The sequence below is a fragment of the Mobula birostris genome, chromosome 10 (genome assembly GCF_030028105.1).
Source record: "Mobula birostris isolate sMobBir1 chromosome 10, sMobBir1.hap1, whole genome shotgun sequence".
NCBI lineage: Eukaryota > Metazoa > Chordata > Chondrichthyes > Myliobatiformes > Myliobatidae > Mobula > Mobula birostris.
This window is the reverse complement of record NC_092379.1, coordinates 132,348,156-132,370,559: the sequence shown is the minus strand read 5'-3', so window position 1 is coordinate 132,370,559 and position 22,404 is coordinate 132,348,156. Positions and strand designations below refer to the sequence as shown.

Sequence of the window (22,404 nt, the reverse complement as noted above, 5' to 3'; positions counted from 1 at the left end):
GGAGTATGCAAAAAGAGCTTCCTTTTCAATCAGGTCGGCACTCAAGATTAAAAATGCAAAACTTCATGGCAGTTTTTTTGGAGTTGGACTGTGACCAATCACCACGCAAGAGTATGTAAAAAGAGCTATCTTTTTAATTAAGTCTGCACTCAAGATTGAAAAGACAGAACTTCACAGCAGATTTTCAGAGTTGGACTGTGACCAATCACCAAGTGCAAGTCATTAGAAAGAGCAAATAAAAATAACAGAAGCAGAGCAGCCATTGTTGTGAGTGCGTCAGTGTCTGGAGTGGCTTTGGCTCATCAGGCTAGGGCGAGGTAAAGTATCTGATAAGTTTCTCTATTTGTTCTTAACTCTTCATTCGTCACCTCTTAGGGCACAATCAGTGCAGTGAGAGTGGCTCCAGCCGCAGTGTTTTGAACTGTGTGTGAGATGTGGGAACTCTGAGAGACCTCCAGTCTCCTGGATAAACACATCTGCACCAGGTGCACCGAGTTGCATCTCTTCAAAGAACGTATAAACGAACTGGAGCTGCAGCTCGATGACTTTCGGCTCATATGTGAGAATGAGAAGGTGATAGACAGGAACTACAGGGAGGTAGGCACCCCTGGGTTTCAGGACACTGGTAACCGGAAGACTGTCAGGAGAAGGAGGGGAAATGTGCAGAGGACCTCTGTGGCTGTTCTCCTCAACAATAAGTATAGCACTTTAGATACTGTTGACGGAGTAACCTACCGGGGGGAGCTGCAGTGACCAGGTATCTGGCACTGAGGGTGGTGCTCCGACTCAGAACAGAAGAGAGGTGAAGAGGACTGCAGTGGTGATAGGAGATTCCATAGTCTGAGGAACAGAGACAAGATTCTGTGGGCGTGATAGATTCACCAGGATGGTATGTTGTCTCCCAGGTTCCAGGGTCAGGGACAGGGATGTCTTGGATTAGGTCCATGGAATTCTAAAGGGAGAGGGTGAGCAGCAAAAAGTCTTGATTCGTATTTGGACCAATGACAGGAAGAAAAGGTGAGGAGGTCCTGAAGAGAGATTTTAAGGAGCTAGGTAGAAAGCTGATAAACAGGACCTCCAGGGTAAACATCTCTGAACTGCTGGCTGTGGCAAGCACCAGTGAGGGTAAGAATAGGATGATTTGGCAGGTGAATGCGTGGCTGAGGAACTGGTGCAGGAGGGGGAGGCAGGAGTTCAGATTTATGGATCATTGGAATCTCTTCAAAATGTACTAAATGGATGGGTTACACCTGAACCTAGAGGGGGCCAATATGCTGGTAGGCAGGTTTGCTAGAGTTGTTCAGGAGGCTGGGAAATGGAGTGATAGTACTGAGGATGAGATAGTTTACAAACAAAGGCAGTGTGTAGTGAGACTGCTAGAAAGGAGAGGGTGATGATGGGGCAAAATAGCTGTCAACAGGATGACTTGCAATGTAAAAGGCAGACAAAATCGAAAAGGGTGAATACAGGACTCAAGATATTATATTTGAAAGCGCGCAGTATACAGAATAAGGTAGATTAACTTGTAGTTCAATTACAGATGGGCTTGTATGATTTTGTGGGCATCACTGAACCATGGCTGAAAGAAGATTATAAGATCATAAGACATTGGAGCAGAATTAGGCCATTCGGCCCATCGAGTCTGCTCCACCATTCTATCACGGCTGATCCTGGATCCCACTCAACCCCATACACCTGCCTTCTCGACAGGTCCTTTGATGGCCTGACTGATCAGGAGACAATCAATTTCCGCTTTAAATATACACACATACTTGGCCTCCACCACAGTCTGGGGGAGAGCATTCCACAGATTTATTGCTCTCTGGCTAAAAAAAGTTCCTCCTTACCTCTGTTCTAAAGAGTGACCCCTCAATTTTGAAGCTGTGCCCTCTAGTTCTGGATACTCCCACCATAGGAAACATCCTCTCCACATCCACCTTATCTTGTCCTTTCAACATTTGGTAGGTTTCAATGAGATCCCCCAGCATACTTCTAAATTCCAGTGAGTACAGGCCCAAAGCTGCCAGACGGTCCTCATTTGTTAACCCCTTATTTCCCGGAATCATCCTCGTGAACCTCCTCTGGACTCTCCCAATGACAACACATCCTTTCTGAGATTTGGAGCCCAATGGCTGGAATTCCTGGAAGCAATTTGAAAGATGCAGGATATATCCATCCCAAAGAGGAAGAAGTATTCTAAAGGCAAGATAGCACAACTGCAGCTAACAAGAGAAGTCAAATCCAACATAAAAGCCAAAGAGAGGACATATAATAGAGCAAAAATTAGTGGGAAGTTAGAGGATTGGTAAGCTTTTAAAAAACAACAGAATGCAATGAAAACAAAAGTAAGCTAGCCAATAATATTAAAGAGAATACCAAAAGTTTCTTCAGATACACAATGTGTAAAAGAGAGGCGAGAGGGTAAATAGGACAATGGGAAAATGCTGCTGGAAAGGTAGTAATGGGGGACAAGAAAATGGTGGATTAACTGAATAAGCAGTTTGCATCAGCCTTTACTGTGGAAGACATTAGCAGCATGCCGGAAGTTCGAGAGTGTCGGGGGAAGAAGTGTGTGAAGTTGACATTACTAGGGAGTAGGTTCTTGGGAAACTGAAAGGTATAAAGTTAGATAAATCACCTGGGCCAGATGGTATACACCCCTGGGTTCTGAAAGAGGTAGCTGAAGAGATTGTGGAGGCATTAGTAATTATCTTTCAAGAATCACTAGATTCTGGCATGGCTCCAGAGGAATGGAAAATTGCAAATGTCACACCACTGTTCAAGAAGGGAAAGAGGCAGAAGAAAGGAAATTATAGGCCAGCTAATTTGACCTCAGTGTTTGGGACAATGTTGGAGTCAATTGTCAAAATAGTCCAGATCTTCATGGTTTCCTTGAGGGAAATTTTTGCCTGACAAATCTGTTGGAATTCTTTGAAGAAATAACAAGCAGGATAGACAAAAGTGAATCAGTGACTTTGTGTACTTGGATTTTCAGAAGGCCATTGAACAAGCTGCCACACATGAGGTTGCTTAACAAGCTGATAGCATATGGTATTACAGGAAAGATACTAGCATGGATAAAGCAGTGGCTGATTGGCAGGAGGCAAAGAGTGGGAATAAAGGAAGCCTTTTCTGGTTGGCTGGCAGTGACTAGTGGTTTTCCACAGGGGTCTGTGTTGGGACCAATCCTTTTTACATTATATGTCAATGATTTGGATGATGGATTTGATGGTATATTGCAAAGTTTGCAGATAATATGAAGATAGGTGGAGGGGCAGGTAGCTTTTAGGAATTAGAGAGACTACAGAAAGATGTAGACAGATTACCAGAATGGGCAAATAAGAGGCATGGAATACAGTGTCAGTGTATGATCATGCATTTTGGTAGAAAAAATTAAATGATTGACTATTTTCTAAATGAAGAGAAAATACAAAAAAAATCTGAGCTGCAAAGGGACTTGGGAGCCCTTGTGCAGGATTTCCTAAAGGTTAACTTGCAGGTTGAGTCAGTGGTGAGGAAAGCAAATGCAATATTAGCATTCATTTCAAGAAGACTAAAATATGAATGCAAGGATGTAATGTTGGGGCTTTATAAAGCACTGGTGAGGCCTCACTTGGAGTATTGTGAGCAGTTTTGGGCTCCTTATCTAAGAAAGTTTGTGCTGGTACTGGAGACGGTTCAAAGTAGGTTCACAAAAATGATTCTGGGATTGAAAGGTTTGTCATATGAAGAGCGTACGATGGTTCTGGGCCTGTATTCGCTGGAAATCAGAAGAATGAGGGGTGTCATTGAAATACATCCAATGTTGAAAGGCCTTGATAGAGTGGATGTGAAGAGGATGTTTCCTATGGTGGTAGAGTCTAATAGAGGACACAGCTCAGAATAGAAGGTCATCCTTTTAGAATGGAGATGAGGAGGAATTTCTTTAGCCAAAGAGTGATTAATCTGTGGAATTCTTTGCCACAGGCCACTGTGGAGGCCAAATCAGTAGGTATATTTAAGGCAGAGGTTGATAAATTCTTGACTAGTCAGGGCATGAAAGGATATGTGGAGAAGGCAGGAGACTGGGGTGGAAGGGAAAGTGCATCAGCCATGATGAAATGACAGAGCAGACTCAGTCAGCCAGATAGCCTAATTCTGCCCCTATTTCTTCTGAACTCTGTTGCGGTCTGACACTGTCAAAAATACACAGGGATTCCTGGCTCTAGATGGAAGCACTGAATGCTGCAGCAGGAAGATTCTTCAAAACTGATATCACTGGATAGATTGTAGCCCCAGTGCTCAGATCTCTTCTGGGAACTACACATCAGATTGCCCACCATGGAGAGAGTGCAGAAGAGCTTTCCTAATATGACAGCATGAATGTGGAACTTCAGAAAAGCTGAGATTGTTCCCTTAGAACAGAAAAGGGGATGATATAATGAAAGATGAAAATAAATGAAGGATTTTTATTCTGAGAACCTGTTTCCACTGGTGGTCAGCAGAGACAATTAGCAAAAGAGCAAAGTGGCAAATGAGAAGTATTTTTGCCATGGTGCAGAATGCAGTGCCTGTGGGGAGTGGTGTCCAAGATGTATATACTGTATATGATCAGGAGCAGCTTTAATAATAATTTCCAATGGAGAACTTGATTATATAGCCAATAAGTAGACGATAGCAGATTCTTTTTTTAATTAATCTGTACCCCTTGCATTGTAAATATCTGCTTTCAATGGACTGGAGTGGCACTGCAATCTCATTGTCTTGAGCAATGACAATAAAATTCAATTTGATTCTATTCTATCAAAGTTCAAAATTAATTTATTATCAAAGTAAGTTTATAAAACATTGAACACCTACAGCACAGTACAGGCCCTTCGGTCCACAATGTTGTGCCAACCTTTTACCCTTCTCTAAGGTCAATCTCACCCTTCCCTACATAGCCCTCTATTTTTCTCTCATCCCTGTGCCTATCTAAGAGTTTCTTAACTGTCCGTAATGTCACCCTATACTACCTTGAGATTCATTTGTAGGCAAAAAAGATAAAATTTATGAAAAGCGATACATAAAGAAAGACTGACAAGTGACCAATCTGTGAAGGAAGAGAAACTGCAAATAAATAATAAGGTAATACTGAAAACGAGTTACAAATATACCTTGAAAGTGATTATGTAGGTCATCGAATTTGTTCAGAGCTGTGGTGAGTGAAGCTATTCACACTGGTTCATGAGCCTGATGGTCGAAGGATAATAACCATCCCTGAGCCTGGTGGTGTGGGACCTCCTTCCCAATAGTAGTAGCATGGCCTGGATGGTGGGGTTTTTAATGATGATCAGGTAAGAAAGAGCAGCAGAGTGGGACCAATTGAATCTTTCAAAGAGCTAGGGTAACACATTGTAAAAACACTGCCCAGAAGAAGTCAATGACAAATCACTTCTGTAGAAAGTTTGCCAAGAACAATCATGGTCATGTGCCATGTAGTATGGTTGTCCACGTCATACTACATGGCACATGATGAACGAGCAAATATGCAATTAACTTTGACATCCTAGAAGAGTTATCCTATCCATACTTATTTCAAGAAATTTTCCACAGTTTTGCAAGCCAGCTGTATTATTTGCTCGTTTTCAAATTCTGTGCATCTTCATTCACTCTTGAAATGTCATCATTGATGGTGAGTCATGGTGAGATACAACAGGGGGAAAGTTCCTTTAGCCTATCAAATGTCAAGTGCCCACTTACATCAAACCTTCAATAATCTCATTATTTATTTGTGCTACATTCTCATAAATCCCTCCGCAGATTCCACTACTCACATACAAATCTGAGCTCATTCACAATTTTCAATTAACCCACAACACACACAAACACATGGAGGAAATCAGCAGGTCAGGTACTATCTATGGAGGGAAAGAAACAGCTGATGTTTTGGGCTGAGACCCTTCATCAGGACTGGAAAGGAAGGGGAAGGAGGCAAAATAAGAAGGCAAAATAATAAGAGAAAGAAAGGAGTACAAGTAAAGCCAGGTGAGGGGGGTGGTGGGTGGATGGGGAAGGTGGGGGGGAGTGAGAAACTGGGGGAGTGATAGATGGAAAAGGTAAAGGACTGAAGAAGGAATCTGATAGGAGAGTAGAGAGGACCATGGGAAAAAGGGAAGGAGAAGGGGCACCAGAAGGAAGTGATGGGCAGCTGAGGTGAATAAAATCCAGACATTTTTGACTTTCACCTTTAACCCAAAGCCTCAGGTATCAGAAAAACTCTTGTAAATGTTCTCCATAATCTTTCAAACTTATTGATGTGCCACACAACAGTAAGGATAGGAATAAAATAAGGTGGCAGATAAATGCGTGGCTGAAGAATTGGAGCAGGGGACAGGGATTCAGATTTCTGGATAATTGGGACCTCTTCTGGGGTAGGTGTGACCTGCAAAAAAGTGAAGAGTCGCATTTGAATCTGAGAGCGACCAATATTCTTGCAGGCAGATTTACTAGAGCAGTTGAGAGTGGTTTAAACTAATATGGCAGGCTAATGTGAACCAGTGTGTTAGAGCTAAGGAAGAGCGAGCAGGTTTATAAGTCGATGATGGATGTAACATTAATGTAAGGAAGGACAAGCCAATGATTAGGTACAAATGCAGATAGAGCAAGGAGTTAAATTCAAAAGGGCAAAGAATGCAGGACTGAAGATGCTGTATTTAAATGCACGTAGCATTCGAAATAAGATGGACCAACCCGTGACGCAATTAGAGATTGGTTGGTATGACGTTGTGGGCATCACTGAGTCATGGCTGAAAGAAGGCCTAACATCGAAGAATATACTTTGTATCGAAAGGACAGGCTGGAAGGCATAGGCGGTGGTATGACTCTTTTGGTAATAGTTGTAATTATATCTATAGAAGAGGTGGCATAGGGTCAGAGAATCCATGCAACACCCACAAAATACTGGAGGAAATCCGCAGGCCAGGCAGCATCTATAGAACGTATCACTTCCATTGCACACACGTCTGCTCTCAGCCCATCATACCGCCACCCTACCAGCGATAAGGTTCCTTCTGTCCTCACCTACCACCCCACCAGCCTTTGTGTCCAGCATATAATTCTCCACAACTTCCACCATCTCCAACAGGATCCCACCATCAAGCAGATCTTTCCCTCCTCACCACTTTCTGCTTTCTGCAGTGATCGCTCCCTACGTGACTCCCTTGTCCATTCATTCTTCTCCACTGATCTCCCTCCTGGTACTTATCCTTGCAATCAGAACAAGAGCGACACCTGCCCCTGCAACCCCTCCCTCACTACCATTCAGGACCCCAAAAAGTCCTTCCAGGTGAGGTGACACCTTACCTGTGAGTATGTTGGGGTCACCTACTGTGTCTAGTGCTCCCGGTGTGGGTCTCCTGTATATCGATGAGACCCAACGTAGATAGAGAGACTGCTTTGCCAAGCACCTACACCCCGTCTGCTAGGATCTCCCAGTGGCCACTCATTTTAATTCCACTTCCCATTCCCATTCTGATATGTCTATCCTTGGCCTCCTCCACTGTCGTGATGAGGTCACACTCAAGTTGGAGGAACAACACCTTATATTCCTTCTGGATAGCCTCCAACCTGATAGCATGAACATCAATCTCTCGAACTTCCAGTAATGCCCCCCCACCACTTCACTATTTCCCATTTGTTGAATGCCTAAGAGATGACTTTTTAGAGCAGTTTGTACTTGAGCCTATTCGGAGAAAGGCTATCTTAGATTGGGTGTTGTGTAATAACACAGATCTTATTAGGGAGCTTAATGCAAAGGAGCCCTTAGGAGGCAGTGATCATAATATGACTGAATTCATACTGCAGTTTGAGAGGGAGAAGCATAAGTCACATGAATCAGTATCACAATGGAATAAACGGAATTACAGAGGCATGAGAGAAGAGCTTGCCCAGTTGGATTGGAGGAGGATACTGGCAGGGATGATGACAGAGCGGTGGCTGAAATTTCTTGGAATAGTTCACAAGGCGCAGGATAGCTATGTCACACAGAAGAAGTTCTCAAATGGCAAGGATAGGCAACCATGGCTGACAAGGAAAGTTAAGGACTGCATAAGAGCCAAGAAAAGGGCATACAAGGTAGCAAAAGTGAGTGGGAATTTGGATGAATGGGAAGCTTTTAAGATCCAACAAAAGGCAACTAAAAAGACGGTAAGGGAAAAGATGAAATATGAGGGCAAACTAGCCAATAGTATAAAGCAGTATATTAAAAGCTTTTTTTTCAGTTATATAAGGAGTAAAAGGGAGGTGAGAGTTGATATTGGACCACTGGAAAATGATGTTGGTGAGGTAGTAATAGGGCCAAAGAAATGGCAGATGAACTTAATGGGTACTTTGCCTCTCTCGTCACTGTGGAAGACACTAGCCGTGTGCCAGAGGTCTGTGAGAGATTGTCAGGGAGCAGGAGTGATTTTAAGGTGGATAAGTCACCTGGACCAGGTGGACTACATCTCAGAGTCCTGAGAGAGGTTGCTGAAGAGATAATGGATGCATTGGTCATGATCTTTCAAAAATCAGTTGATTCTGGCATGGTCCCAAAGGACTGAAAGGTTGCAAATGTCACTCCGCTCTTTAAGACGGAGGAAGGCAAAAGAAAGGAAATTATAAGCCAGTTCGCCTAACCTCTGTGGTTGGGAAAGTATTGGAGTCTGTTATTAAGGATGAGGTTTCAAGGTACTTGGATACTAATGATAAAAAAGTCAAAGTTAACATGGTTTCTGTCAAGGAAATCCTGCCTGACAAAATGTTAGAATTCTTTGAGGAAGTTACAAGCAGGGTGGATAAAGGAGAAGCAGTGATGTCATTTATTTGGATTTTCAGAAGGCATTTGATAAGGTGCCACACATGAGGCTGCTTAACAAGACAAAATCCAACGGTGTTACATGAAAGATACTGGCAGGGATAGAGGAATGGCTGAAAGGCAGGAGGTAGCAAGTGGGAATAAAAGGGCCTTTTCTGGTTGGCTGCCAGTGACTAGTGGTGTGTCCCAGGGGTCAGCATTGGGACCACTACTTTTCACATTGTTTGTCAGTGATTTAGATAATGGAATTGATGGCTTTGTGGCAAAGTTTGCAGATGATATGAAGATAGGTGGAGGGGTAGATAGTGCTGAGGAAGCAATGCGATTGCAGCAGGACTGAAACAAATTGGAAGAAATGGCTGATGGAATACAGTACTTGGAAATGTACAAGACATCACTTTGGCAAAAGGAACACTAGTGCGGACTATCTCTAAATGGAGAGAAGGTTCAAACATCAAAGGTGCAGAGGGACTTAGGAATCCTCATGCAGGACTCCCAGAAGGTTAATTTACAGGCTGAGTCTGTGGTAAAGAAGGCAAATGCAATGTTGGCATTTATTTCAAGGGAAATAAAATATAAAAGCAAGGAGATAATGCTGAGCCTTTATAAGACATTAGTCAGGCTGCACTTGAAATATTGTCAACAGTTTTGGGCTCCATATCTCAGAAAGGATGTGTTGTCATTGGATAGAGTCCAGAGAAGGTTCACGAGGATGATTCTGAGAATGAAGCGGTTAACATATGAAGAGCATTTGACTCAGTAGAATTTAGAAGAATGCTGGAGGATCTCATTGAAATCTACTGAATGTTGAAATACTAGATAGGATGGATGTAGAGACAATATTTCCTCTGGTGCGGTATCCAGAACTAGAGGGCACAGCCTCAAAATTGAAGGGCGACCTTTTAGAACAGAGATAAGGAGGAATTTTTTTAGCTAGAGAGCAGTGAATCTGTGGAATACTCTGCCACAGAATGTGGTGGAGGCCAAGTCTGTGGGTATATTTAAGGCGGAACTTGTTAATTTCCTGATCAGTCAGGGCATAAAGGATATGGCAAGAAGGCAGGTGTATGGGATTGAGTGGGATCCAGGATCAGCCATGATGGAATGGCGGAGCAGACTCGATCGGCTGAATGGCCTAATTCTGCTCCTATGTCTTGTCATCTTATGGTTTGTCTTTCCTGTAGGCACGTAGGTGACTAGAACTGCATACAATACTCCAAATTAGGCCTCATCAACATCTTATACTTCAACATATCATTTCAACTCCTGTACTCAATACTTTGATTTATGAAGGCCAATATTCCATAATCTCTCTTTACAGCTCTTTCTACTTGCGTCCCTCTGATGACATGCTGAACTCAGGTGTGGTTAGCATGAACTGGAACAATCAAAGCACGATCCCTCTGGTGGTGACCCCGTGAATTTCAGGTCCTTTTTCTGCCAACAATGTTGAATCGCAGTTTTTAGTTCGCGGTTTATCAACCATTACTGTACATGACCTGCATCAGAGACCAACACGTGATCACACAGTAAGCATTCCTAAATAGAGCAATTCAGACCCTGTAGGCATGAACATTTCAACTCACACTTCTGACAAATTTGAATGAGTAGATTGTTGCCTGGATAATAAAGTTAGTTAGGATGCCATTCCGCATGACTAGACTTTTGACTTTGTTTCTTACATCTGTTCAATGCACCTCAAAAAAATCCTGCAATGTTTCCTGACTGGGAGACAACAAACAGCTCAACATCCCTCCAGCATACTTCAGCTTGAACAGGGAAACTAAAGTGGAAGGTCAAACCCTTAGTGCAGAGCATAATAAAGTGAAAGAGAACAATTCAGGAAGTTGCTAACACCATTACCTACAAACTTGTGCCAATTGTCTTAATCTGAACTAAGCTGATAGAGAAACAGACTGTCCATTGCCAGCGGCACTGGACTGATTCTCAATGAAAAGTATTCACTCCTGCACATTCAGTCCTGCAGACGACAATACGCAGCATGACAGGGGAAAAAAAGCAGAAAGAATGTTGAACTGGAAGGAAGAAGATGTGAAGAGTTCTAATGAAATATCTTTGACCTGAAGAATTAACCCTCTTCCTCTCACCACGGATGCTATCTTATCTGCTGAGGATTTTCTGTCTGGGAGAATAAGCAGTCAGAGTTTTGAACAGGGAGGAAGGAGATATGGGGAGTTTTAAAGAAATCAAGAATGAAGGATTTAGGATCAAGGATCAACTTTATTCACCATATACATTTGCATGTGTTATGTGTGGTGTGTTGGAGTGACATGCAACAAAGAGCAACATTGAACAATCATAAGGAATAACAAATCATTTAAAAATAAAGTTAGAGGTTAAAGTACAGATATGGAATAAAATGTGCATAAATACATAAATACCAGCATGTATTTACATTGTAAACAGCATTATAAAAAATGGTTTAAAGTGGTTATAGTTTAACGCTGTGACGGGAGAATGGACAGCGGGCGTTGGGGGACTAACTAAAACAGTTGGTCAGATTAACTATGTGGGGGAAGGAACTTTTAAGGTGCTGTGAAATTTTTGGTTGAATACCCTTAGCACCTTCCAGAAGGGAGGTTTTGGAAAAGGTAGTTTGCTGGATGGGTCGTGTCTGCAATGAATATTCTTGTCCCCATCTTCGTCTTGGACACGTACAAGTCCCGCAGTGATGGTAGACTGCAGCCAATGATCTTGACTTGAAGAACTAACTCCCTTTCTCTCTCCACAGATGCTGATTGACCTGCTGAGAATATTCTGTCTTTCAATCAAAGTGCACATTTACAAATAACTGACATAATTAACCCCACCCTCCAGCTTACATACTCCTCACTCTGCTTTGTCTGGATGTCAGGACTTGTCTCTTGAATTAGTGTTTGAGAGTTTTAGAGTTGAAATTCTGGAGCTTATGACCCATACTGCTGCAACAGTTTTTGCCTATATATCCTGTGAATGATCTATCAGGCAATCTCACCTCCTGGGAAGAATCAGATACCTTGCATTAATTGCAAGTTACTACATTAAGATAAAGCTATTAACAGTAGTTCTAAATCAACACAACTTCATCCTCACAGTTAATATTTTTGTTCAAATACTTCAGTCAGGTTTTGCTTTAAATCTGAAATTGGACCCAGACCTTAATATATTTCATTTCTCCAAGTTCATTTATTTCACCATTGTGATTTATTCCCTTGAACCTAAAGGGGCTGAAGATTTATACAGCCATCTGTACATCCCTATAACTCAGGCTTAAAAGGCATTGTTTATGTTTTGATTTTAAAACCAATGTACAATGTACATTATAATAGAGTTGAGGAGTATGGGGTAGCAGCTCTGCTGAAGGGTCTTGTGTCCATTCTGGGGCAGCTCATTCACGTTCGGTCCCCACCGGACACTCAGCTCGAATCTGTGGCTCCAAGGAGCTGTTTGCATGGGACAGTGGCCACAGCCTGGTACACCGCTTCAATAGACAGGCTAAACCAGGCGAGTGTAGCTGGCAGGCCTCATACCCCATGAGATCGGGACCTGCCAGTCCCAGCACGTGAAGTCAGATCCGGCAGACTGGGTGAATGAGATCTACAATGAAACACCGTGGCCAGAAAGATGGTTCTGCAATTCTTTGTGGAGAATGAAGGGTACGACAATGCACAGAAGTCATGGTCATCTACTCACAACACGCTGGAGGAACTCAGCAGGTCGGGCAGCACCCGTGGAAAAGATCGGTCGACATTTTGGGCCGGAACCCTTCGTCAGGACTGAAGAGGGAAGGGGCAGAGGCCCTATAAAGAAGGTGGGGGGGAAGGTGGGAAGGAGAAGGCTGGTAGGTTCCAGGTGAAAAACCAGTAAGGGGAAAGATACAGGGGTGGGGGAGGGGAAGCAGGGAGGGGATAGACAGGAAAGGTGAAGAAAAGGAAAGGTCCCTTACTGGTTTTTCAGGGTATCCTGTCAGGGTAGGATATGACGGACAACCAACACAAAAAGGTCATTGTATTGCAACACGAAGTTCAAGAGTTGGAAATGAGAATCAAATCTTTACTAATCACATTATATTGAATTTTTTAGATATAATTCTTGAGTATGACTCTGCAGATGATATAACCTATAATGATGTTTATAGTTCATTGTAAGTACATTAACTTTCCTTATTAATCTTTCCAATGAGATTTTATCCTATCTCAGATGCTACACACTTAAAAGCACAGTCACTGAACATAGTTAATGAAAAGAAACAGATTAATTTTATTTGTCATGTGTACATCGAAGCATTGATACAGACGGTGAAATGCGTTGTTTGCATAAAATCAAGTATGGTGCTGGAGGCAGCCTGCAAGTGTCGCCGCACTTCTGGTGCCAACGTAGCATGTCCAAATCTCACTAACTCTAACCTGTACGTCCTCGGACTGTGCGAGGAAACTGGAGCACCTGAAGGAAACACATGCAGTCATGGGGCAAGCATACAAACTCCTTTTTAGATTATGAGGACACGCAGTCCTCTTTTATTGTCATTTAGTAATGCATGCATTAAGAAATGATACAATGTTCCTCCGGTGTGATATCACGGAAACACAAGACAGACCAAGACTGAAAAACTGACAAGAACCACATAATTATAACATATAGTTACAACAGTGCAAGCAATACCGTAACTTGATGAAGAACAGGCCATGGGCACGGTAAAAAAAAGCTCGAAGTCCCTCGAAAGTCCCATCATCTCACGCAGACAGGAGAAGGAAGAAAACTCTCTTCCTGCCATGAGCTACCAGCGCTGCAAACTTGCCAATGCAGCATCCTGGAAGCACCCGACTACAGTCCGACTCTGAGTCGTCGGAAAACTTCAAGCCTCCGACCAGTCCTCCGACACCGAGCACCGAGCACCATCTCTGCCAAGCGCTTTGACCCCAGCCCCGGCCACCAGCAACAGAAAAAGCCGAGGATTTGGGGCCTTCCCTCCGGACATTCTCGATTGCACAGTAGCAGCAGCAGCGAAGCAGGCATTTCAGAAGTTTCTCCAGATGTTCCTCCGTGCTTCTCTCCTCTGTCTCCATCAAATCAGAATTGCGTATGGCCCCTATTTAACAAATACGATATCATTTCATCAGAGAGGCCGCGCGCACTGCGTCGCGTCGCCATCTTCTCCTTACTGACAGCAGCGGGAATTAAACCCTGAGTGGTAATCGCAGGCGCAATAAAACAGCGCCACCCATAATCTTTAATGTAAATTAGGATTTTCATAGATCAAATGATGACAGTATACATATATAATCTGGGAATTATGCTCTGCTTAACTGTCATTACTTTGTTCATATATTTACATTTTAATACAGCTCGCACATTCAATCAACACATTTAATATTGTCTTATACTTCCTGTACCTAATAAAGTGGCCACTCTGTGTATGTTCCTATTCTTCTGCTGCTGTAGGCCATCCACTTCAAGTTTCGATGTGTTGTGCATTCAGAGGTGCTCTTCTGCACACCACTGTTGGTTATTTGAGTTACTGACACCTTCCTGTCAGCTTGCACCAGTCTGGCCATTCTCCTCTCACCTCTCTCATTAACAGGCATTTTTTGCAACTCACTGGATTTTTTGTTTCTCTTTACATCATCCTTTATAAACTCTGGACTATTGTGCGTGAAAATTCCAGGAAATCAGCAGGTTTGGTGATATTCAAACCACCTTGTCTGGCACTAACAATCATTCCATGGTCAAAGTCACTTAGATCACATTCCTTCCCCATTCCAATGTTTGGTTTGAACAACAACTGAACCTCTTGACCTTGTCTGCATGCTTTTACGCATTGAGTTGCTGCCAGATGATCGGCTGATTAGATATTTGCATTAACGAGCAAGTGCACAGTTGTACTTCAGAAAGTGACCACTGACTCTATATTTAGTTAGCTAAACAAAGAAACAGCAGTCTATTGAAGACAATTAAAAAGACAAAAAGCATTAAATCACTCAATTTATCTTCCCAGTTTACAGAGTTGAAACACAGTTAATATTCTGGCAAACTCTGACCTGCTTGTGATGCTGAGGCACACACTCCCTGAGCTAACAAGTATGGATTGTTTGTCTCAGTGTTAGCTAAGGTTGCCAACTGCCCCTTTGCCCGTGCTGAGTTATCACCAGTCTGCTGCAAAATTATCTGGAGCTGAAGGCTATGTTAAAAGTCTAAATTCCATCCTGACATATGAGATACCCTACTTTGGGCAATTCTGTGCAAATACACACAAAATGTCATTTTCAAGGACATCACAACTCATATTCTCAATATTATGTATTACTTTTTTATTATTATTGTTATTATTTTATTATTATTATTATTAATAATCCATATTTATTTTTTATTTGGACATTTCACAGTGACTGTCTGTCATTTGTGTGTGGTTTTTCATTGATTATATTGTGTTTCTTTGCATTTACTGTGAATGGCCACAAGGAAATGAATCTCAGGGTTTAAAGTGGTGACATATGCAGTATGTACTTCGATAATAAATTTACTTTGAACTTCTTGAACTTTGAAATGCAGGAGGAACTCAGCAGATCGAGCAGCATCTCTGGAGGCAAATAAACAGTTGAGGCTTTGGTCTGATGCATCAACTCTTCAGAGACGCTCCCTGACCTGCTGAGTGCCTCCAGCAATTTTTGTGTGTGACTCAAGATTTCGAGCATTTGCAGAGCCTCTTGTGTCTCAGGAAAGTCTGCGTCAGTTCTGAGCCACTACGGTACTCCAGTAATACCCGCCTATTGATTGACCAGGAAAAGTAGGCAGAAATTCATCGCTCAAACATCACAGAGAGTGCTGGTGAAATGATCAGTGCCCGAGGCTAATTTTGCAATTCCAGGAAATATTGCCACATTGTACTATAGAGCTCCCAGCAACAGCGACAGTGCAGAGAGTGCAGTGTGCAAAGTATTGCCGGAACATGAGAGCTGATTTCTTTACATTGCCAGTCACATCGCTGGGCACAGATACACTTGCACCAGGTGCTGCACAGCTGCTCATTATACAGAAAAGATTCCTTCAACGTTATTACATTTCCTCAGAGGCCTCTGGGGCTTCCCGCAGGCTGTTGACATCCTGTGGCTGGTGAGATTACAGCTCCCCCCATCCCCCGAAGGTGACATGCATTGCTTCTATGTGGCTGACAAATCAGATTAGGTTTTGGCTCCCAAGTTAAACCACCACCGTTGTAACACTCTGCACCATTGAAGGTATTTTTGTTATTAGAGATACAGGGTGGAACAAAGGCCTTCTGGCCCAAGGAACCACACCGCCCGGCAACCTACTTATTTAACACTAGCCTAATGACAGGACAATTTACAATGACCAATTAACCTACTACTAACCAAATCTAACCAGTTTGTTAGGACTGTGCAAGGAAACCAGAGCACTCAGCAGAGATCCATGTGGTTCATGGGAGAATGTACAATCTCCTTACAGATTGCGCTGGCATTGAACTCTGAACCCTAGAACACCATATAAGCTATAACAGCATTGTGCTAACTTTTGCGCTACTATGGTGCCCCAAAGTACAGCACTTTACTTTGACAGAAATCCAGCCGCTCAGCAATGCCCTCAAATCTATTTTTGGAACTTCCCCTTACAGTTCAGTAAGTTGACCATTATGTATACATCTTGTGAAGTTTTATTGCCCAGCCTTGACAGATAGGTAAGTTACTGTCCAACAAGGGCTTCCTGCTGTTCCTGTCAAATCCACATGAACTAGAACAAAGATGGGAAGGAATTTCTTTAGTCAGAGTGTGGTGAATCTGTGGAATTCATTATCACAATCTCCGTGGAGGATAAACCATTTAAAGCAGACATTGATAGGTTCTTAATTAATAAGGGGGTCAAAGGTTATATGGAGAAGGCAGGAGAATGGGGTTGAGAGGGATAATAAATCAGCCATTATGGAATGGTGGAGCAGACTTGATGGGCCAAATGGCCTAATTCTGCTCCTATATCTTGTGGGTTTATGGAATCAAATATCTTACCTTAATAGTTCATAGGTTTTTGATTAGTCAGGGTATCAAAGGTTATGGGAGAAGGCAAGAGAATGGGGTTGAGAGGGATAATAAATCAGCCATGATGAAATGGTAGGGCAGACTCAAAGGGCCAAATGGCCTAATTCTGCTACCATGTCTTATGGTCTTAAAGTCAATTGGATATATAACCATATTCTTGTTCACTAAAACCTTCCTTTAGAGATTTTAATGTTAATCTGCATATTTTTGATCCTTGAATCAGATTAACAAAGACAATCTATTAACAAACACAATCTATTCAGTTTCGTTAAAGGAAATTTTTCTTAACTTCTATGTCTAATAAGTATTTAAAAAAGATAAAGCAGCTCAAACAGAAGGGAGTTACTTCAATCAATTTGGCAGTTGATACTTTTTGGAAACGATATACAATAAGTCTGTAATTTCTCCTTGCATTGTGCTTTGAGAATGTTTCGAGTTGGTTTGTGGGTTTTTTTAGCAGTGCGATCCCTCGAGTCGAGTATGATGTTCTCCGAAGCGGTTGTCTATTAGTAGGTCTGCCGCTGGCTGTAGAGGCTAATCCGGAATCCACATTCTGTGTTAACTGTTAGCTTATGGTTACACGGGTACAAGAATATATATGGTTTGTTATGATCTGTCCCGTGTGTGTGTGTGTGTGTGTGCTGACACAGGCTAGCCTGGAGTATTAGTGGAATCAGCGCTGAACTAGCTCCGCGCTGTGGACTCACTTTCGGAGAACTCTGCGACTCAAGCTCTGTCCATTATTGTTCACTTTTTCTACTGTTGGCACCATTTGTTCTTTCCTCGCGCATTGGTCTTTGTTGTATGGGTTTAATTTTGCGTGGATTCTGTTGTGCTTTTTATTGTTGTGTGGCTGTCTGCAGGATGAATCTCAAGTTTGTATGTGGCACAAATACTTTCATAATAAATGTACTTTGTACGTTGAACTTATGTATTGCAATTTGTGATCAGATTAGACAAGCTACTCGGAAATAACACAACCTGCCGTTTGTATTCTGTCTTTTGGGTTGATCTGCAGCGTGCGCGATTACAATTCTAAATACCGAATTTACTTCTATTAAATTATTTTGCATTTCCTGTTGATTATTCACAACCTCTGGGAAAGTTTTCTTTTGCTTGTGGGAACTTGCTCTCTAAATTAATGGTCAAAGAACAAAATAATCGTTATCTTTTTTTTAATCAACGTATCGCTATCATTCCGGGTTAGCCTGTGGATCTGGACTAAGAAACGCAATACAACTGATCCGGACTTCGGAAACTACTTAAATACTTTACTGTGTTTTCCAAATACACAGGCCACTACTTATTCGCCTCAGGAAGTTGTAAGGGTTGGTGAAAACAGAAGGGTGTTTTCATAATGTAATCCCCATTTCTTGTAACTAAGTTGACCTGACATTCAACCCAATGGATTTAATTCAACAGTCGCTCAGGTATTTTCCAAACTCCGTGTCTTGCTTCACCCGTGTGTGAAGGCACTCATATCGCCAGTGATCATCTGGCATCCAGTGGTTGATCAGATCTCTAAGTTTCATAAGTGAGTCTGCCAGTTCTACCTTACCAGGGTTCCTCAGTTTCCTGTTCCTGAAGACCGCGATGATGACCAGCACATTCCCTAGGATGTCCACCACGATGGTGAAGATCAGGACCGCGGCCAGCGCCGTTGTGACTCCAACCCCGGCCGAAGGAGTACGCTCGGATGCCCAGGAGATCAACTCCGAACAGTTCCCATCTTCCGACATCTCCGCCGCTTTGCATTCAACCTCCGACCTTCAGTGGACGAAATGAGTCCCTTCAGCGTGCCTTGGGCCAAGCTGACTGAGAGTCTCTCCGAGACGGCTGACCGATCATCCCCATTCCGCTCGCTGGGTCCTTCAAAGTTCGCGAAGTTCACTCCCTTCAAGCCCCATCGAGTCTCCGCAAACGTCCTTGCTGCAGACTTATTTTGAGTGCACACTTGCGTTTGCGCTCTCTCCTGTCAACCCGTTCACTATCTTTATATAGAAGTCCTCTGTCATTGCTGGGTGGGCCACCGAAATATTCAGCGCCCCTCCGTTCACGCCACCTCTCCGACCTGTCCATGTGCACAGCCTCCGGCACTATTATTTGTAGGGCGGCTCTGGGGAGACAGCATCACTAATAATAACCTGTTGTAAGGATACCACCCCTCCTCCCTCTGGTCCCCGGCCATTCTCCGTCTCCTCGCCAAGTGGTCGGAGTGAAAAATAACCTGAAGAGAGCGCCATCTAGCGACAGCTCAGACTCGAGACCCACGCACTGCAACCGGGCTGACTCTAGGACGAGACCATCCCGTGTCCCTGTCCCTCCGCCCAAACTTTCATCAAATCCGCAGCGAGGGGAAGTATTTATCCCGTCTGTACCTGGGCATGGACTGTATTTTGTGAGAGGGCGAAGCAAACTGCTAAAGAGACTCAGGTCACGCAGCATCTGTGAGAGGGAAGAAATTGACGACGTTTCGGGTCGAAACCCTGCGTCTGAACTTTCCTTCTTATTGTTTTTAATTTAGAGATACAGCACGGTAAGAGGCCCTTCCGGCCCATGAGTCTGAAAAATATTCTGGCATATATTGTAAGCAAGAGAAGAATCTGCAGATGCTGGAAATCCAAGCAACACACACACAATGCTGGAGGAATTCAACAGGCCAGGCAGCATCGCTGGAAAAAAGTACAGTCGAAGTTACGAGCCGAATTTGGCAGTCCTGAGTTCCTCCAGCATTTTGTGCGCGTTGGTGTATATTGAATATCATATTACTCTGTCGCTTATCTCAGTAACCATGCAGAATTTGGTTGAACTGATTGGCAAAGCCCTAATCATTGCGGTACAGCAATGACAGGATTGACCACTTTGCACTAACGGGAACATTTTTTTTATTTTGTTCTGTGTTTTTTTCCTGTTAAAATTGTGTATGCCTTACGCCTAATTAACAGTATGTTTTATCTTGCGAAAGCTGCTTATCTGCCGCTCTGTGGCTGTGATGCTGCTGCAAGTAAGTTTTTCATCCCACCTGTGCACACACGAACTTATCCGTACGACTAGAAACAACTTTGAATCACACTTAACTGTGTTTTATTCAAGAAGCCATGTACGTCCTCTGTTTTATGAGCAGTATGTACAGGGAGGGCACACATCAATTAGCAGTAAATAAAAAGAAAATAATAAACCTGCATATGTTAGGAAGTAATAAGGGGAAAATGTTTGTATTATAAGATCATAAGACCATAAAACATAAAACATAGAACATAGAAATCTACAGCACATTACAGGCCCTTCAGCCCACAATATTATGCCAACCATGTAACCTACTCTAGAAGCTGCCGAGAATTACCCACTCACATAGCCCTCTATTTTTCTAAGCTCTGTGTACATATCTGAGAGTCTCTTAAAAGACCCCATTGTATCCACCCCTACCACTGCGGCTGGCAGTGCATTCCACATACCCACCACTCTCTGTGGGAAAAACCTACCCCTGACATCCCCTACTTCCAAGCACCTTAAAACTATGCCCCCTTGTGTTAGCCATTTTAGCTCAAGGAAAAAGCCACTGACTATTGATTTTAACTTCCATCAGTCCACAGGATTTGTTTTCCAAAATGCATCAGGCTTGTTTAGATGTTCCTTTGAACCTTTTGAATGGAACTTTTTGGCCGCAATGAGCAAAGGTATGTTTGGAGAAAAAAGGGTGCAGAGTTTCATGAAAAGAACCCCTCTGCAACTGTTAAGCACGTGGGTGGATCGATCATGCTTTGGGCTTGTGGCACGGGGAACATTTACTGGTAGAGGGAAGAATGAATTCAATTAAATACCAGCAAATTCTGGAAGCAAACATCACACCGTCTTTAAAAGAGCCGACGATGAATAGAGGGTGGCTTCTACAAAAGGATAATGAACCTAAGCACACCTCAAAATCCACAATGGACTACCTCAAGAGGTGCAAGCTGAAGGTTTTGCCATGGCCCTCACAGTCCCCTGACCTAAACATCATCGAAAATCTGTGGATAGACCTCAAAAGATCAAAAGAGCACTGCATGCAAGACGGCCCAAGAATCTCACAGAACTAGAAGCCTTTTGCAAGGAAGAATGGGTGAAAATCCCCAAACAAGAATTGAAGGACTCTTAACTGGCTACAGAAAGCATTTACAAGCTGTGATACTTGGCAAAGGGGGTGTTACTAAGTATTGACCATGCAGGGTGCCCAAACTTTTGCTTTGAGTCCTTTTCCTTTTTTGTTATTTTGAAACTGTAAAAAAATGGAAATTTAAAAGTTTTCTTGCTTAAAATATTAAAGAAATGTGTTATCTTTAACCTTATGCCTTTTGGAAATCAGTTCTTCTTTTACTCGCTTAGCTATTCACAGCAACAGAAATTTTGACCAGGAGTACCCAAACTTTTGCATGCCACTATACACTTCTATCAGGTCTCTCCAAGGAGAAAAGGCCAAGTTCACTCAACCTATTCTCATAAGGCACACTCTCCAATCTGGGCAACATCCTTGTAAATCTCTGCACTCTCTCTATAGTATCCACATCCTTCCTGTAGTGAGGTGACCAGAACCTGAATACAGTACTCCAAGTGGGTTCTGACCAAGGTCTTATATAGCAGTAACATTACCCCATGGCTTTTGACCTCAGTCCCAAGACTGATAAATGCTAACACACCATACGCCGCCTTAACAACACTGTCAACCTGCGCAGCAGCTTTGAGTGTCCTATGGACATGGACCCCAAGATCTTTCTGATCCTCCACACTGCCAAGAGTCTTATCATTAATACTATATGCTGTCTTCATATTTGACCTACCGAAATGATCTGGTTCACACTGATCTGGGTTGAACTCCATCTGCCACTACTCTGCCCAGTTCTGCATCTTATTGATGCCCCAGGGTAATCTCTGACAACCCTCCAGACTATCCACAACACCCCCAACCTTTATATCATCAGCAAACTTACTAACCCATCCTTCTACTTTTCCATCCAGGTCATTTATAAAAATCAGAAAGGTGGGGCGTATATAGGAGCAGAATTAGGCCATTCAGCCCATCGAGTCTGCTCTGCCATTCAACCGTGGTTGATTTATTTTCCCTCTCAACCCAATTATCCTGCCTTATCCCTGTGTCTTTGATACCCTTACTAATCAAGAACCTATCAACCTCCATTTTAAATAGACCCAATGAATTGGTCTCCACACCCGTCTGTGAAAATTAATTCCACACTTGCTCTAGCTTATTTCCCCTCATCTCTGTTCTAAAGGGGCGGCCTTGTATACTCAGACTGTGCACACAGGTTCCTAGACTCTCGCACTAGAATCCTGGAATATGATTCCTCTAATGGTCATGACTAGTGAATAAGTCATTGATAGATTTGTGGACACTGGTGTAATCAACTAGAAACGGGATCTGGATACTTGGATGTGAATGCGTGCCATCATTTATTATTGATCATCTGTATAATTATTATAAGTGGACATTTCAGCATGTTCTTGAGATGTGTATTGGAAACATCCTCTGCACGTCCACTCTATTTAGGC

General features: G+C 42.8%; 1 protein-coding gene across 2 annotated transcripts in view; it reads right to left on the bottom strand.

Annotated features, from left to right (window-relative positions):
* The window catches only part of LOC140204354 (melatonin receptor type 1B-like), a 130,337-nt gene extending 111,286 nt beyond the window's left edge, over window positions 1–19,051 (bottom strand). The window contains exon 1 of one of the 2 annotated variants that reach the window (XM_072271023.1): window positions 18,422–19,051. In XM_072271023.1, coding sequence (XP_072127124.1) covers window positions 18,422–18,602 — 181 coding nt within the window. In that variant the 5' untranslated portion in view covers window positions 18,603–19,051. Of the gene's footprint in view, window positions 1–14,208; window positions 14,711–18,421 lie in introns of those variants that run through there. The other variant, XM_072271024.1, reaches the window with a different exon arrangement.
* Between the last annotated feature and the right edge of the window lie 3,353 nt (window positions 19,052–22,404).